The sequence below is a fragment of the Anomalospiza imberbis genome, chromosome 5 (genome assembly GCF_031753505.1).
Source record: "Anomalospiza imberbis isolate Cuckoo-Finch-1a 21T00152 chromosome 5, ASM3175350v1, whole genome shotgun sequence".
NCBI lineage: Eukaryota > Metazoa > Chordata > Aves > Passeriformes > Viduidae > Anomalospiza > Anomalospiza imberbis.
Genome location: NC_089685.1, coordinates 70,733,714 through 70,749,909, shown reverse-complemented (window position 1 = coordinate 70,749,909; position 16,196 = coordinate 70,733,714). Strand labels below are relative to the sequence as shown.

Genomic DNA, 16,196 nt, shown 5'->3' with positions numbered 1-16,196 from the left:
GCCTTCTGAGCATCTTTGTGTCCCCCTCTGGACCTGCTCTGACAGTTCCATGGCTTTCATGTGCTGGGGGCCCCAGCACTTCTCCAGCTCGAGATTTCTTGTTGACTCTAGGATGAGCAAGTACCAACACTTTACTTCTGTCCAAATTTTCATTCACTGCAATAATGAAAAAAAAAAAAATTAATGTCAAAAACTTTTAACAGAATCCAGGTGTCTTTAAGACTTCTCTTTAATTCTGAACTTTAGGGGGAAAAAAATCAAAAAAATTAAAAAACAACCTCCATGCACATGTTAATATGATATGAGTTATTATAATTCCTTTTCTCTTCTGAGGATGGATTTTCATAAGTTCCTGAGTGTTTAACTCCAAATATACTGTGCTGGACATAGTATATTACAATTAATTTTTTGTTTTCTCCTTTGTAGCTACAAAGCTTTCTCTTTTTCCTGTTTACTAACTTATGCTGGGAAGACAATATGCCAAGTGAAGATTTGCAAAAATACGCCAGTTAAAAAATCCTTCTTTTTCCTGGCTGACTGGAATGAGAAGTAAGTTTTGGTCTGTGTTTGATATATGTTTGTCTGACAGATGTTACACATCCAATATCCATTTAAAAAAAAACCCAAAAACAACATATTGTTTATGGATGTTCTTCTGAGCCAATTAAACTGCACAGAATTCACAGAAACTTGGAGATATTGGAATGAGAAAGAAATGGGGCAGCCAGAGGCAGGGAACTAGGACTAAGGTAAGTGTGGTCTGACAATAAGCTAAACTGAGCTGGTCTGAGCTAGCTTTTGTTCACTGGAGAGGTCCAGGAGTGCTGGAACTGAAAGCAGATGCAACCAAAGGCTGCATTTCTGTTTTTTGAGGAATTCCACCTTTTGGATCTACCTTTAATACATCTGCAGTCCAGCTTGAGAACCTACTGTAACATTTCTTCAAGGTTCTTTCTTTATCAAACAAGGCTGTGTGGGTTGTTAGGTTGGGGTTTTATTTGTTTGTTTGCTTGTTTAATTTTTGGAGGGCTATTTCATTTGGTTGCTTGTTGTTTTCTTTTTTTTTTTAATAAGGATTGGCAGTTTTATAATGAGGACCTTAATTTGAGACTGGAATTTTAGGTTAAAGGCTGCCTGTTACTTGTCTGTCTCACACTCAAACAACATTCATTTAAGGCAATGGCATGAAAAAAAGCATTTTTGCAAAAGATGAGAGAGAGAGATACACCTTTTCTATGATTTGGTGGTGATATGGAATTCTTTCAGCTTCTTGAAAATGGCATATTTATATTTGCAATCTTTGAAACTTTTGATATTTTGCATCACTGTTTACTGTATTCTAAATCTGAAGTAGCTTGATTACATTAGAATTGAACAAAGACCACAAGTCTGAAAAGGTTTGCTTTTGGGGTTTTTTTCCTAATTACAGTTGTAATTGTATGTGTAATTCATAACTTCTGTTTGCCTTTTTCTGAGACACACAACAGTATCAAACTGGTCAAATGGAAGAAGAGCTTTTCATGTCAAACACACATCTTAGTGGAGGGATATAGGAAGATAGTATGTCTGTGTATGAATAAGAAACAAAAAGGGTGAACTTCTGCTAAGTATCCAAATAAGTTGTTTTAGAGCTTAAAATAAGCCCCTGATGCCTTGTGCAGGCTGCCCTAGAGCAGAGACTGGACAGAGCTAAAGAGTAGAGCAGGGATTTGTTAAAAGGATCCACTCCATGGATCCACCTTGGGCAGCACCAGAGCCCAGCCAGGGCTGCACCCAAGATGAACCCAAATGGTCCCAAAATGCACGAGCGCTCCTGGGGGCTCTCACTGTGATCAGCTCTGCTCCATTGGCACACTGGAGTTCATTGTCCCATTCCAGCTTTAGCCCATGCAGTCCCATCCTGCTTGTTTTTCTCTCTCCAGCCCACGTTGTTTGTGCTCCTGGGCTGAGGTTTGGATCATTTGTCCTTGGTGCCCAGCTGGAGCAGGAATTGTTTTGTCTCCCTGCTCTGTGCAGAGAGCTCACCATCCCCTAATATAAAGCCCAGACCCACACACTGAAGCAGCACAGAATGTGAGAAATAAAAAAGCTAAAACCTGAGGCATCACCTTCAGTTGTGTCCCTGGCATTTAAGTATATATCCCTCAATCTTTTGTATGATTGCCAAGCAGCTGCTGTCCTTGTGTTTTAAAAATCATATCATTCCCTTTTCCTCTGTAGGAATTTTCACCTTGTTCAAGTTTCAGTCAAGTAATTTCTTATTGCATAAGGCAGATAACATTGAAGGCTATGAAGAGGATTATGTTTCTTATGAGCAGTTTTGGCTTCTAAAAGGTGGCTAATGCTTTTCTGGAATTCATGTTACAAAACATTTGCTGAAACAAAAGATAGAATAGAAATATCTGAAGCAGAAATTCTGCTCCTCTTCTGTTTCATGAAAATGTAAAGCAATCAGCCTGAATCTTCAGGCTTTCCATTGAAATTTCTCCCTTGCAAAATCATTATTAGATGTGCGCAGTTCCATCCAAATCTTCCTGGAAAAATAAGAAATTAAATATGCAGACCAAATCCTTTCATAGGTCGCATATGCTTGTAAGAGGCTCTTAATGTCAGATCTGGGAGTGTGTGAAACAGAATAGCATCAGTTTGTGAGAGCACCTTTTTACTTTTTATTGCTGCTTGATTAAAAAAAATTCAAAATCCATTTTAAACTGATTCTAAAGTAAAAACCTGAAGATTTATATCTGTCTGGCAGGCCTTTGAATGTTTCCCTCAAACCTTAAAGGTAATCACATATTTTCTGCCTCTAATTGATTGAACTAGATTTGTTTAAGTCTTAATAAATGAGGGGAGGTTTCTTGAACCCTTTGTCCTGAGGTCCAGGCTGAGAATCTGGGGAACCAGGTATGCCATTATTTTTTGTATGCTTAACATGTATCCAGAACTGGGTTTTGTGAAAAAATGCTCTTTTTGAGTCAAAATAGAGATTCCAAGTGAGCATTTTAAATCAGCTTAGCAGTCTTAAATGGAGAGGAGGTTTAGATTATATGTTAGTAAGAAATTCTTTACTCTGAGAGTGGTGAGACCCTGGCACATGTTGGCCAGAGAAGCTGATCACACCTGCTAAAAATGCATGGGGTAAAAGGTCACCACAAAGAGCATCTATTACCTTAGGAAATCAGATATTCTATGTATAGCTATGGATCATTCAGGCCATAAAATAAACCTGGCTAATTCAAAATGAGTTCTGATCTTACATTAGGATTGGCTTGAACAGGGGGAAAAAAGGCAAGTAATGTCTTGGTGATTAGGAGTCCAGGTAGAGAGTTTCTGCCAAAGACAAGGCTTGCTTTATTCACTGATTTTCAGGAATTTAGTTTCTATTTCTATTTTAAAGTTCTTTAACCAGTTAGTGTCTAGACTTCAACTTGATGGGTTTTTTTATAAATATGACCTTCTGTTAAAGTCTGTTATCATATTAAATCTTTCCCAGAATGTTCTCAGAAATTATGGGAATAATTTGATTCCTAACAAGCTTGCCTTGTGCAGTGCTTCTTCTGTTTGTTCTTTTTTGACAGTATAGTTTTGCTTTAGAACTTGTATATTACCTTTAGAATGTGTGATTGTCTTCTTTATGCAGGCTCCAAACAGGCTGGTACCATTTAGCTTACGATGTGTAAAGTCCAAATTTGCCCCCCTTATTTTCTCATCACTTTCATTTTTCGGTGGCTGAGATCTCTTAGTTATTTTCTTTGGTCTTAGCTGGTTGCTGTTAATGTATTTATTTCACCATCTCCTCTTTTTCCATCCTTCATAATTTATGTTAAACCTACAGACACAAAGTATGGAATTAACATTAAGCCAGCCATTCATCACCTCAGATACCTTCTTGGCTCTGGTTTTCCCTCTTCTCCCTATTTTGTTTGGCTTGTCTGCTTTGGTTCTGTTCTCTCTGGGCTGCCCCAGAGCTCTTCTGTGTTGAGTGCTTTTAGGAAACAAGTTGTATAGCTTTATCTGATACCTGTGAATGGCACCTTCTCAGTGAGCAGCTTCTTTGTGTCATTTCTGGCCAGAGTTCCATCCCTTCTTCTTAGTCGCCCACTTGGCTCAGCCTCCTGCAGTCACAGAGAGTGAGACCAACTGGGTAAATTCAGATGGGCATTAATTAAAGTTCTGTCTTGGTTTTGCATTACAGAAGTGATGTTTTAGGAGAGGCTGTTGGTGGTTTTCTGTGTCTGACAGAAAGAGCTAATTAGAGGTGGCTTTGAGAGTTGATAGTCGGTTGAACTGCTAAGAAACTGTACATGCTTTTGTGAAAAATGTATGTTAAACATGAAAAATCTTGGGAAATCTTGGCCAGGAAATATCAAATTAGCCAACCAAAACCAGTGAGAGTTCTCAAAAGCAATACAGATATTCCTCTTCTTTGTGTGTCACATGTCTCCAGAAGGGAAATTTTGGTCCTCTTTGGCCCATGCTTTAGCTCTTGGGATGTGTAACTTGTCAGAGTTTCCAGGCTCTTTTCCTGCTGGAAGTAGTGGTGTGTGTGTCCTAGGGAAACCATGGCAAGCATTTGCTTTCTGCAGTGATGATACTGAGAGTGTCTCTTCACTGCTCCAGGTGCAGTGTGTTAACAATTGTCTGTATCACATGTCTTGGTGGTTTTATTACTGTCTCATCAAAGCATTAATGGTTCTTTAAAGTTAGCTCTGTCAGACATTTTTATGTAACAAATGTTGTTGGCCTCTCAGTGAAAAACACAGAGCAAGTTATTTTTAGCAGGTAAACCAGTTCAGTTCCGCAATAACTGTTTCTAACTAATTATGAGTAAGGAAGAGTTCATGAGACAGGGAAAGCAAACTGGAAAGCTATAAATAGGGACACGTGGGAAGAAGTTGAGAATTGCTTTTCAATGCTGTTCATGGTAGTCAGAAAGAGTGGGAAATGGCTGTCTTGCTTTGTTATTCAAAGAGGGAGGTGTGCAAATTTGCATAATTGCCAAATGTTGGAAGACTGATCTGAAATTTTGACATTAATGCTAATTTGGAGTACTTCAGATTCTCAGCTGAAACCCATCTAATTTCTTTCAATAGCTCCTCAGCACATCCCAGGAAACTTTCTCAAATTCTATAGAAATTTGATAGATTTGGAACTGGGAGCAAAATCTTATGCTGATTTTTCCTCTCACTATTACCATGTCTTACTTCTAGCACCTATAATTCTTATGCTTTACAGGCTAATATAATTTTAAAATGTGTTTTTTCTTTTGTTTGCTGTTTAAGTGTGACTATATCTTTTTAAAATTGCTGAGTTGCATTCTTCTGTCACTCTATTACTCAGATTTATCTTTTAGTCTGTTTTCTTAATCTTCAGTTTATGCAGATCTTTTGTTTTTTTAATGATTATATTATCAATGTGGAACAATCCCTTTATCTCCTAGCTCCTTCTATTGATTTTGCTTATACAGAAAAAAATGTAATTAATTTTACTCTCCAGTTGAGAAATTTAAGCTTCCACTGAATATACATGGAAAAGGCTAGAAAATTATCTATTCAGGAAAAAGAAAATGCAGACTTGTGTGGGTAATTACACATGTGATCTTTCCATACAGCATGAAACTATCTGGCTTATTGGGATAATTCCAAGTTATTGTTTTAGATAAATTTTCATAAACTATATAAATGAACTGAGTGACCAAGCAAGCTAATGGTCAATGCAAAGTCTAGATGAAAATTGATGAAAACTGTATTTTCTCACTAAGAAATGCAAATCTGTCATTGTTGTTAAGACAACATCTGCCTTTAAGTTGTGGTTAAGAAATATCACACCACCAAAGCACACCTGAACAAGAGAATGATTATTATTCAGCAACTCTTGGTTTTTTAAGTGGTGTTTTCCTCTCAAGACAGCCAATAACTACTGCTTGACAATTCTCCTTTAATGAGTTCCTTATTGTGAAATAGCCTTTCACTGCTAAGGTAATTCCAAAGAAAAGTTTAATTAAGTTTTTCCTGCTTTTGCCAGCTCTAGTAGCCACACTGAAGTGAATGAGGTTTTATCTGCCTCTTCTCAAATGCTGTGACTCAGGTTAATGGTTGCCAGTACTCATCAATGTATTGAAGGGATCTGTCAGAAGCATTTTCCCTCAGAGTGCAACTTCTGTAATTTACAGCTCAATATATGTGTTAGAGCATCTAGAAAACTGTAGAAAGAACCCACTTGTAACAATGCTCAAATATTATCGCTTTTATCTTTTCTCTTTTCTGATTCTCTTTCAGGGTCAACTTCCCTCTACGAATAAAGGCTCTTCCGAGGGAAACTATGCTGACAATAAAACTACTGGGAGTAAACACTGCCTCTAAAAATACTGAAGTGCTTGCTTGGACGTGCTCCCCACTGTATGCAAAAGAGTAAGTCTGGCTTTGTATGATCTTAAGAAAAGACCATTCTTGAATAGTGTTGCACTCAGCCTGGGAGAAACATAAAAAGACAAAATTACTCATTTTGGGACCTCCTGTAATAAGACTGAGAGGGTCACTTACAGCAAACTGCTTTTGATGTGCCAGTAAGAGCCCCAGCAACAGGTCTGTCTCTCTTTCTCCTTCTCTTTCTCCCTCTTTCTCTTTTTCTCTCTCTCCCCCTCCCTCCCTCTCACTTTTTTTGGTTTAGGTTACTCTTTAACACTTTCTTTTTCACAATGGTTGTTTTTTGTTTTTTTTTTTTCCTGTTCTCACACACATTCATTCTGCTTAAATTGGGACAGTTAGTGGTGACCAGAATGAGCACTTTTCACTCTCCACACCACTTTAAAAGCTTTCTTCTCTTTTCTAACCACTTCCTTCTGCACAGTACACAGTGTAACAGTGGTTTAAAGGTGCTTCTAGTTTGAATGTCTCTGCAGTGATGTACAAATATCCAAGGTAAATTTTCTGCAGTGCTCTAAATATGTTTCAGTAGCACTGAGAAATCTAAATATAGACTGAGTCTTTGCAGTGATAGGATTTTTTTATTTAGGCTCCATGGCCCTGCAATACCCTCAGTGCAATAGAGGGATATGCTCAAGCCCCACAAGTTTCTGCATTAGCAACCACCTCTAAGGTTATCTCGCTCTCCTTATCCTCTTTCCTTATCTTGAGACATCTTGATCTACTTCTTTATATGGTGGCAATCACCATTTTCAAAACAAAATAAAAAATCTGACTGCATGTATTTATTTGCTATATTTGAAAGACCTTGTGTTTCCTTGAACTTTTAATCTGAGAGGTGTAGGAAATTATTTGAACTGGGTTAGATGCTTTTTCCGTCTTTTCAGAGAAAAATTCAAGGTTACTCATTTGTGACTTAGTGTTTAGAGCACTTAGCATGAAGGAAGGAAAGAAGCATGGATCAAATCTCTGCTGCAAGGATTGCTGGGGCAACTTATTCAATTACTTTTCTTTCATAGTTAGCCTTAAGAAGGGCACTTCACTCTTCCCCTGTGTATGTATTTTTAAAGAAAGCATGAAATATGCTTGAGGCATGATAGCTTAAAGAGGGAACACTTACCCCATTTGCCTCCAAAGGTTTCTATATGAGAATTCTGTTCTTGAGGACCTGTGTTGTTCTGGAGGTTTTCTTCTTTTCCAGAATACAAGTCGAAGAGGAATGACTTTTGGAAGGCCTGAAAGTCCCCAGCTCCCTGTGAGGTATATTTTTTCATGTATGCCACCAGAGCAAGCACATTGGTTTTTGTTAGGTAGTTCCCCACGCCACCCTGACAGTTTCAAACATTTGAAAAACGCCTCTGTTCTTCCCTGAAGCACACAATCAGCACAGTGAAGGGGGTCGAGGGCTGCTTTCCTTTCATTTGCTATGTAATTGGAGGGATCACTGCTGAAGTGACCCTTCAAAGCAGAAATCAAGGTTGAGTTTGTTGCAGGAATGATTTAGGAATAGCACTTTCAGCACCCCCTAATCTAATAGCTGTGTCATTTACAATTGCAGTTAATTACTACCACAAAGAAGCCTGAATGCCTTTTTCTCCTTTGGCCAACCACAGCTCCATAGGATTATTCATTCCCTACGATTTCAATTGATAGACAGACTGGTTTGAAGATAAGAATTGCCCTGAAACTCCCCTTGCTGCTGGAATGCAACTAAACTTCCAGACTTATTTCAATAGAGTACTTCTGAACTTGGAAGTATGTACCAAGAAAAGATTTGTACCTCCAGTGTCATGCTAATATGTCAAGAGCACCTTGTATTACTGCAAAGATTATGGTATTAGGGTTTTTAAATAACAAACTCTGTGAATGTGTGTAAAGAGATTAAAGAAATCTGACCGGAAAATCTTTGACAAAACATTTCTAGCTTGGAAAATAACACTTTCTCAAAATAAAACTTTCCTCAGAGGTGAATTTGAGTTCTAAAAAAGTCTTAACATTCTTATGTCTAGAATTTAATTTACTGGTGAAAGGACAGGAATAAGCTCTTTGAAGAAGCCAATGGCCCTGAGGTATTTGCCTAGGTCATCAAACATCCTGGTTCAAATCCTTGTCCCATTTGGTCTTTTCTCAGGGTCAGTGAAGATAAGGACACTCTTTTCCTCTTTTCCTATCTGGAAGCTTGATAAAAAGAAAAAAAAAAAAAGATTTTTTTTTTTTTTTTGGTTAAACATTGGAAAAATAAAATAAATGTCAAACATGTTTTTTTTAAAATACTGTTCCTCATTTCTGTCCAGTCAGTTTTAATCATTGTCTGGTTAAAACCACAGAAATTCTATTCAAAGTTATTTGGCTTATGTGAAAGAGAAGGGAAAAAACCCCAGTTTTGTTTTATTCCCAGGTATTACTTAGAATCTTGATCTGTTAGGGCAAAAGAACACTTATTAAAAAGTTTCTGAGTTTGCTCCACTTCGTAAATTTTATATCTAATTTCTCTTCCCAAATAATTATTTTCATTTTATGGCCACATCCTTTCTTTGTATTTTAATACTTTACATTTAATTTGAACTGAAGGTTAAAAAACATGAACTTAACATTTTTACAAATTCTTTTCATCTGTTTCAAGAGGTGTGAAGTTTCTCATGCTTTTGAACATGACCAAGTTAAAGTCTCTTGCCAGATCAAAGGCCTGTAGTTATTTGCTGAGAGTTTACCACTCCCATTCTCCTCTAAAAAATACCAATCAGATAGGATGAGAAGTGTATATATATATATATTTATAAAGAAACAAATCTAGCTCTTTATTTAAAGCATATTACTTTTTTTTTTTTTAATATATTGCAATCTCTTCTTACTGGCTCATTTTGAAACCACACAATACCTAAAAACATCCTCAAGAATTTGGCCACCTTTAGGGTTTTTGTTGTTGCTAAAGACCTGTCAGTGCAAACTTCATATTTGCTTAATTTTCATTATTTCCTGCTTTCTGGTGTTATCTTGCACTTTTCTTGCAGTTTTCTTGCAGTGTGCAGATTTATAACATGATTAGCTGCTGAATACACACTGTAGTCTTTGCCAAGCATGTGTTGGGATTCCTGCTTATCAAACTGACTTCCTGAAAGTATTCTCCAAGCATTGCCTAAATGGAGTTGTTCACTCTAAAATCATTGCTTGTAAGCTAATTTTGTGACTTTCTGGAACAAAATTTATGAAGTAATCAGGAACATAAATGCAAAATTTATCCTACAAATTTAGGGAAGTAATTTAAACTGGAAACTGTGGGGATGGAGGTTGTGGTCCTTATAAATGTCTGCAGTACATTTAGCATTACTTAGTGGTTGAAAATTATCTCCAGTTTGAATTTCTAGAACTCTGTAGTATTTGTAATTATAATAAAGGAGTTATTTCACAGTATCATTCGGATGCAGAATTCAGACTGCTTGAGCCATGAGGTATGGGAAAGGGTTTTTTATGTATTTTAGCAGCTTTTTCATTTCCTTTAAATTTAACCTCAACTCTGAACTTCTGAAACTTATAATGTCAGGTTTGGGGACACTTACATTATTTTTACACAGTACTTTGTCCTGATTTTCCCTGTTTATTCGGCCTAAGCAGTAACCTTCCTCTAATGTTATATACATTTCTGAATGAACATGGTAATGAGTGTTGCTGCTTGCTTGCCCAGTAGGTGAGCCATCATATCTGCTTTTCTCAGCCTTGTCAGAGAGTGGACTTTAGACAGCAGCCCTAAATCAGTGCCAGTGGAGCCTTTGGTGGTGCATCTCAAGTGTCATTAGATGCTAGAGGCAGTTCAAAAAGGGTTTGGAAGCCTGTGTGCCACCCTTCCATTCCTTCACATCAGAAACAGTGTTAGTCTCTTGGGCTGGACAGCTTAGTGATTCAGAGCTGATTGACAAACCAGAAATCCATCATTTTGGGGAGGCTGGGGAGTTGCAATGTCCCCCACAGTTCCCCCACATTGCTCTGGCTTCACTGATTCTACCACAATTTATTTTGGTGTTTCCGAATCAGACAGAGCAAGGAGCAAAACTTTCCTTTTGTGGGGGAAAGTCTGCCAGGGGACTTCAGGGCCTAAGGCTGACTTCATCAACTTAGGACAACTTGATCTGCCTTTAAATATCAATGTAGTTTTCTGTAGCAGGATGGGAAGGTTATTTTTGTTCCAGTAATAAACAAGAGAAGGGAATCTGTGTAATTCCAAAATGAATAAATGGCAGTAGGCACAGAGCAGAATGTTCACTTTCTGATCTGCTTGATAGTGAAGTTGTTACATGAAAGCCATTTTCTGTTTCTGTGATCATTATAGGAGTCTTTAAAAGGTCATTACCCTCACCTCAGAGACGGAAAAGCTGGAATGGTAGGTGGAATAGGGAGTGACCTTCCTGAGCTCATCAGCAGAACCAAGCAGCAGAGAGAAGAATCTGTCTGTTCACTAAAGGATATGGTTATCATGATGATAATTTCTTCATTTTCTGAATGGATCCTGCACTCTCCCCTGCTTCTTTTTCTAAAAGTAATGATGCTCTTTTCCCTGTTTCATTCATGCACTTGGCCCCTGTTGCTGTTCCATTTCTCTGTCCAAAAGCTGACTGTTCTGAGGAATATTGACTGTGCTTGTAGTGCCCCAAAGTTTGCTGGGTGTGCTGGTTTGGGCTGGGGTAGAATTAATTTTCTTCCCAGTAGCTGGTATGGAGCTGTGTTTTGGATTTATGCTGAGCACAGGGTTGAAAATGTAAAGACGGTTTTGTTACTGAGCAGGGCTTGCACAGAGCCAAGGCCTTTTCTTATTTTCACGTTGCCACATTGTCAAGGAAGTTGGGAGTGGCTGGGAGGAGACATGGCCAGGGCAGGTGACCCCAACTGACCAGAGGGATATTCCAGAGCATGGGACATCATTCTCAGGGGATAAAAGAGAAAGAGCAGAGACATTTGGAGTGGTGGTGTTGGTCTTCCCAAGTCACTGTTACCTGTGATGGGGCCCTGCTCTTCTGGAGATGGCTGAGCACCTACCTGCCCATGGAAGAAGTTAATTAATTCGTTGCTGTGCTTTTTTGCATGACTTTTGCTTTCCTATTAAATTTTCTTTGGGAAGCCCATCTGCCTGCAAAGATTCTTCTTAGTCTTCCTGGACAGTCTTTAGCCACATCTGCTCTAGATGTAGATGAGTTGAAATAATGAGCTTAGGAAAGGTTTCAAACACATCTGCAGAACCTTTGAGGTCTATACTGCCTCTTGTATTTGTCTACACAGGTTTCCCAGGGGAAAAAATCCACTGTATGTATTCTTTTTTAAAGGCCCCCATAGTTTTAGAGAACAATATGAAAGTGATTAGCAGTAATGAGAGCTCAAAAGGGTAATTTAGTCTTCATGTTCATTTATTCTCAGCTACTCCTCTCCCTTCTATCAAAAGTGCCAATTAGTTCAAATTATGATGTAAATCTTTGTCAACAAAGGATTATTTGAAGAGATGCAGCTCATTTATTAAAGGTCATCTGAGTACACATCACAGGAAAACCTCTTTGAATCACCATTGATCACTTCCTCATTCACATCATTTACCTAAATGAGAGAGACTTCATATCACACAATTGCTTTCTTCCAAGTATCTTGTTCTTATCACAGCTCTTTTTCTGCCTCCATTCCCTTGCAAATCCACCTACAGCTGCAAAGAAACCTTCAGAAAATAACTGTCTTTAATCCTCCTGAGCTCTGTTCTCACAATTAAAAAAAAAAAAAAGTCTGTGCTAACAAAAGAAACAGCTTGAGAAATGGAAAAGAAAAATTAGTCCTGAATTAGGTTTATACTCATTTATGTTGACTGTAACAGTCACTTTGTGGGAGTTTCTTAAATCTTCGTCAGAGGACTTTAAGCAATTTATTTCAATTTGCAATTCAAAAGGTACTTTCTTTACAGCAATGTTGCAAACTCATGCTGGGATCAAATAGTCCATCTGGTGTCTCTTGTACCTGACATCTTCCTCCCAGGTGAAAGGTGGGCATTAGGACCTCATTCACCCGGCTGGCTCTTTCTGCTGCAGTATCTAATGATTCTCTCAGTTGTTTTGACTGAGCAGTGTTCAAAAAGATCTTAATAAAAATTATTTGTCAGTAAAAGAAGAGGTGCTGAACATAATCAAATTTCCAGCCTCACTACTCATTAAGATATAGACAAATTAAGGGGTAAGGCCAGTATATAAATATGGCTAAGCCCATATTTATATGTATAAAGCCCATAAGTTCCTTTATTCAGGTACTGCAATATAAATTTGAGTTTTGTTATGCTTAGAAATTACACCCGAACTTTCTGATATTATTCAAGTTCTCTAGACTGTGCTGGGTTCTCTAGACTGTGCTGACCTGCCAAATCAGGCTGGGTTTCTTATCTGCTGCCTACATGCATGCCTGTTTTACTGATAAGCCTTTCTTGTAGGGTAGTGCTAAGGCTGGTACTTCAGACCATGGCCTTTCATATGTCCAAAAACTCCATGTGGCACATGTGGTGCAAACTATCCCACTCAAACTCCTTTCAGCTCATATCATACTTTCCCCTCCTTGCCACCTACACATAAAATCAGCAAGGATCCCCTGTGCATTCAGTAGATAGCCATGAGTTTCTTCTTTTTGTGGAATAAATATGCTGCCCTCCACCTTTATTGATGTCTACCATATTTGCCCTCAAAATTAAATCTTGAGACAGAAATATTGTATTGTATTATCTTTAGTTTTACACCTGGCTTAAAGGGCAGCCCCTGTCGCACAAGAAGCCAGTGGTAAAGTGCGAAGCTGACTCAGAATGTCTTGGCAGAGTGATTTTTTCCATGAACCCTGCGAATGCGGAGACGCTGCTGTGGCAGTGAGGCCATCAGGATGCAAGGCTCTGCTGGCTGAGGCCAGATTTGTACTAGTCACAAAAAGATAAAGGGTTTGCTCTCCTTTTGCTTGTCCTTTGAGCTCTGCACTTCCATGTCCTTCAGTGGGATTGCAGTGGTTGCCAGTGCAGTGTTTCTCCCTGTGTTTCCTGCAGGAGGCTGATCCGTGGAACCGTGCTGCTCAGCCTGGCACTGTGCGGCACACTCCCCACAGCAGTGATCACCCCGGGCATCTGCAGCACGGAGGCACCAACCTCAGCCACCCTGCAGGTGAGAAAGCCAGGAAAGAAAGCAAAGGCTTCTTTTCTAACCAAGTGCAAGGAAAAGGGCTGTTACTATGGCTCATCGAGACCACCCAAACTCAAAATCCTATTTTTACAGCCACTCAAAGAAATACATGAGGTCTGCACGGTAGTTTTGTCACCTTTCCAGGCTGAGTTAGCAACCGGGTATTTCGAGGACAAAGCCAATTGTTTTCTGTATTTAAAAATCCCAATGTCTCTTAGCAAATGAAATGCAAAAGCAAATAATAGAGATAAATGAGCCTGGCCTAAAGATAACCTTGTTTTAAGAGACAAGCAAATGGGGATTCTCCAAGCTGAGGAGTTCAGTCAAAGACCATGCCTTAAAATAACTCCCCCTATTAATAATTCAGGGGAGTTGAGACAGTAAATTGCTATTAATTTATATTTAGCGGAAGGAATGAAACAGGATTTCTCATTGTACACCCCCCCACATTTCAGTTATTCCCAACCATAAAGCAGTATCACAATGTGTGAACATGCTGGAAAAGACTATAAATGCATATTTTCATAGAAAATCTAGGCTTGAGTTGGAAGAGACCTTAAAGATCATCCAGTTTTGCAAGGTGACTGAGTGTTTTGTAGGGAATAAATTTGTTAACTTTTAGAAGAGCAATGCATATCAAATGCTTAAACAAAAAAGTAGGTACAGATAAGAAAGTTTGGTGTGCATTAATAGACCAAAGCTGGGTGCAAATTGATCTGAATTATGAAGAAAAATCAGAATTTTCAGATAAGTCTACACAAATTATCAAGTACCTCAAGCTTTTTAGTTTTGGTTGAATGTTTGCTTTCTCTGTATCTTAAAAAACATTTTTCTTAATTTCTTACAGGCATGTGTAAGAATGGAAAATTAGTAGATGCTGCACAATATATTTACAAATTGAGCATCCAGAAGAGAAATCAGGAATCTGATTTCTATCTCTTGCAGTGACAAACTGCACATCTGAAATAGCCTTACTTTTGAAAAATAGAACAAATCTACATTAATGAAATTTTTTCCATTTGAGAACCGTCTGATTTAAAAAAAAAAAAAAAATAAAAGAAAGGAGGCAAAAAGTAAGAACTGGCTTCAGTTTTGAGCTTATGCAGTTCTAATAAAATTGTAACATGGCGGCTGAAATTTTCCCAGGAAACTTAGGTTCCAGTGATTTCTGTGGATGGAATTTATCACCAAAACTTTTAAGTAATATAATACGTACAGTGAGCATCCTCAAATAATTATCCCCCCTTCTTTTTGTCATACTTTCTATACTCCCTGTACAAATCCAAGATAACATTTATTGATGCTTGTATTGGAGATCACACACTGCTAAAACCCTTCTGTCTTTTTTTTTTTTTCCTCTTTCTTTTCTTGTTTTTTAAAATAAAGATTGACTTCCCAGAAACCGATTTGGAGTTCATTACACCTGAACCTGATGAAAGAAGAGGTGATCTTGTAGAGCCAACCCAAGAGTGCCTGAAGCACATTGCAAGACTTTCACAGAAACACTCTCTCTTGCTGTAAGTTGTCCCCACCTAACCCTGCTGGTTCTTGCTGTGCTGTACCTACCCTATCGATCACAATTAAATGTATCCAGTTTGTTAAAAACAACACTTTCCTCTGAAGGAGCCTAGCTTGGCTGATTTGAGAAGTAACACTTCTAAATGAAAGAACAGATCACAGCAAGGCCTGATAGGGCCCTGGATGTGGCAGTGTATTTTACCAGTTTAGAAAAGGATTGGTTTTCCCTTTCTGTTAGTAGATCTTTTCATGTCTTTGAGGCAATAAACTAAATTTTCATTCAAAACATAAGATTTTCAGGTAATGCAGTACATCTGTATCAGTATAATCAAGAACACCTTTAGGTTCTATGGAAATTGGCCTCCTTTAGTTACTAAACACTCAAACTTCAGATGGAGCTGTGAAACGGCGTTTGAAAAATCTCTTTCGGGTTATAAGCGAGGAAAGAAATATGAAAAGTTCAGTTTTCATTGAAGGTGGATAAAGACAAAGTGGAACAAAGCCCACTCTGAACTGAGGTAGATTAGTATGCTCTGCTACGTGAATGTTTTACTACCAATTAGGATTATGTACTGCATAAAGTAATTTTGGGTGTAATCAGAGTGGAATTTGGAACACAGGTACTTGCAGAGAGCCATTATACTAATGGCAGTTAATTGTGTGAATTAATCCTCCATCAAAGGTCAAAAGGTGCATTCGTTGTGCAATAACTAAACAACTTAATTCAGCACTCTCAGTAGGATATGATGTATCTGTTAACAAGATTTTTCTGTGCTGATTTCTATGTTGGTGATTTGAGGTTTTTTATTTTAATTAATTTATTTAAAAAAAGACGGATTTTTATGTTGTATTTTATGTGTAACTCAACTTTTACTAAGACAGGCGAAATTTAAAATTATTTTTATTAACCACGGGGTCTGTGATTTGAGGTTTTGTTATTCTGTTTTAAAATGTGAGTGGGATCTTAGTATTTTATTATGAAGAGCCACGGTGACAGTGAAATTTCCGCCTACAAAATATGCCTTCAGAATGATTTAGGAAACTTAAAACCCAATGCCTGTGACCTCTGTTAGCATAG

The 16,196-nt window shown here is 38.1% G+C and overlaps 1 protein-coding gene across 1 annotated transcript in view; it reads left to right on the top strand.

The window, feature by feature from the left end:
* PIK3C2G (phosphatidylinositol-4-phosphate 3-kinase catalytic subunit type 2 gamma) overlaps positions 1-16,196 on the top strand; it is a 188,095-nt gene that overhangs the window by 48,892 nt on the left and 123,007 nt on the right. The window contains 4 exon segments of the mRNA XM_068191915.1: positions 427-549; positions 6,279-6,410; positions 13,468-13,582; positions 14,987-15,117. Of these exon segments, the coding sequence (XP_068048016.1) occupies positions 427-549; positions 6,279-6,410; positions 13,468-13,582; positions 14,987-15,117 (501 nt within the window).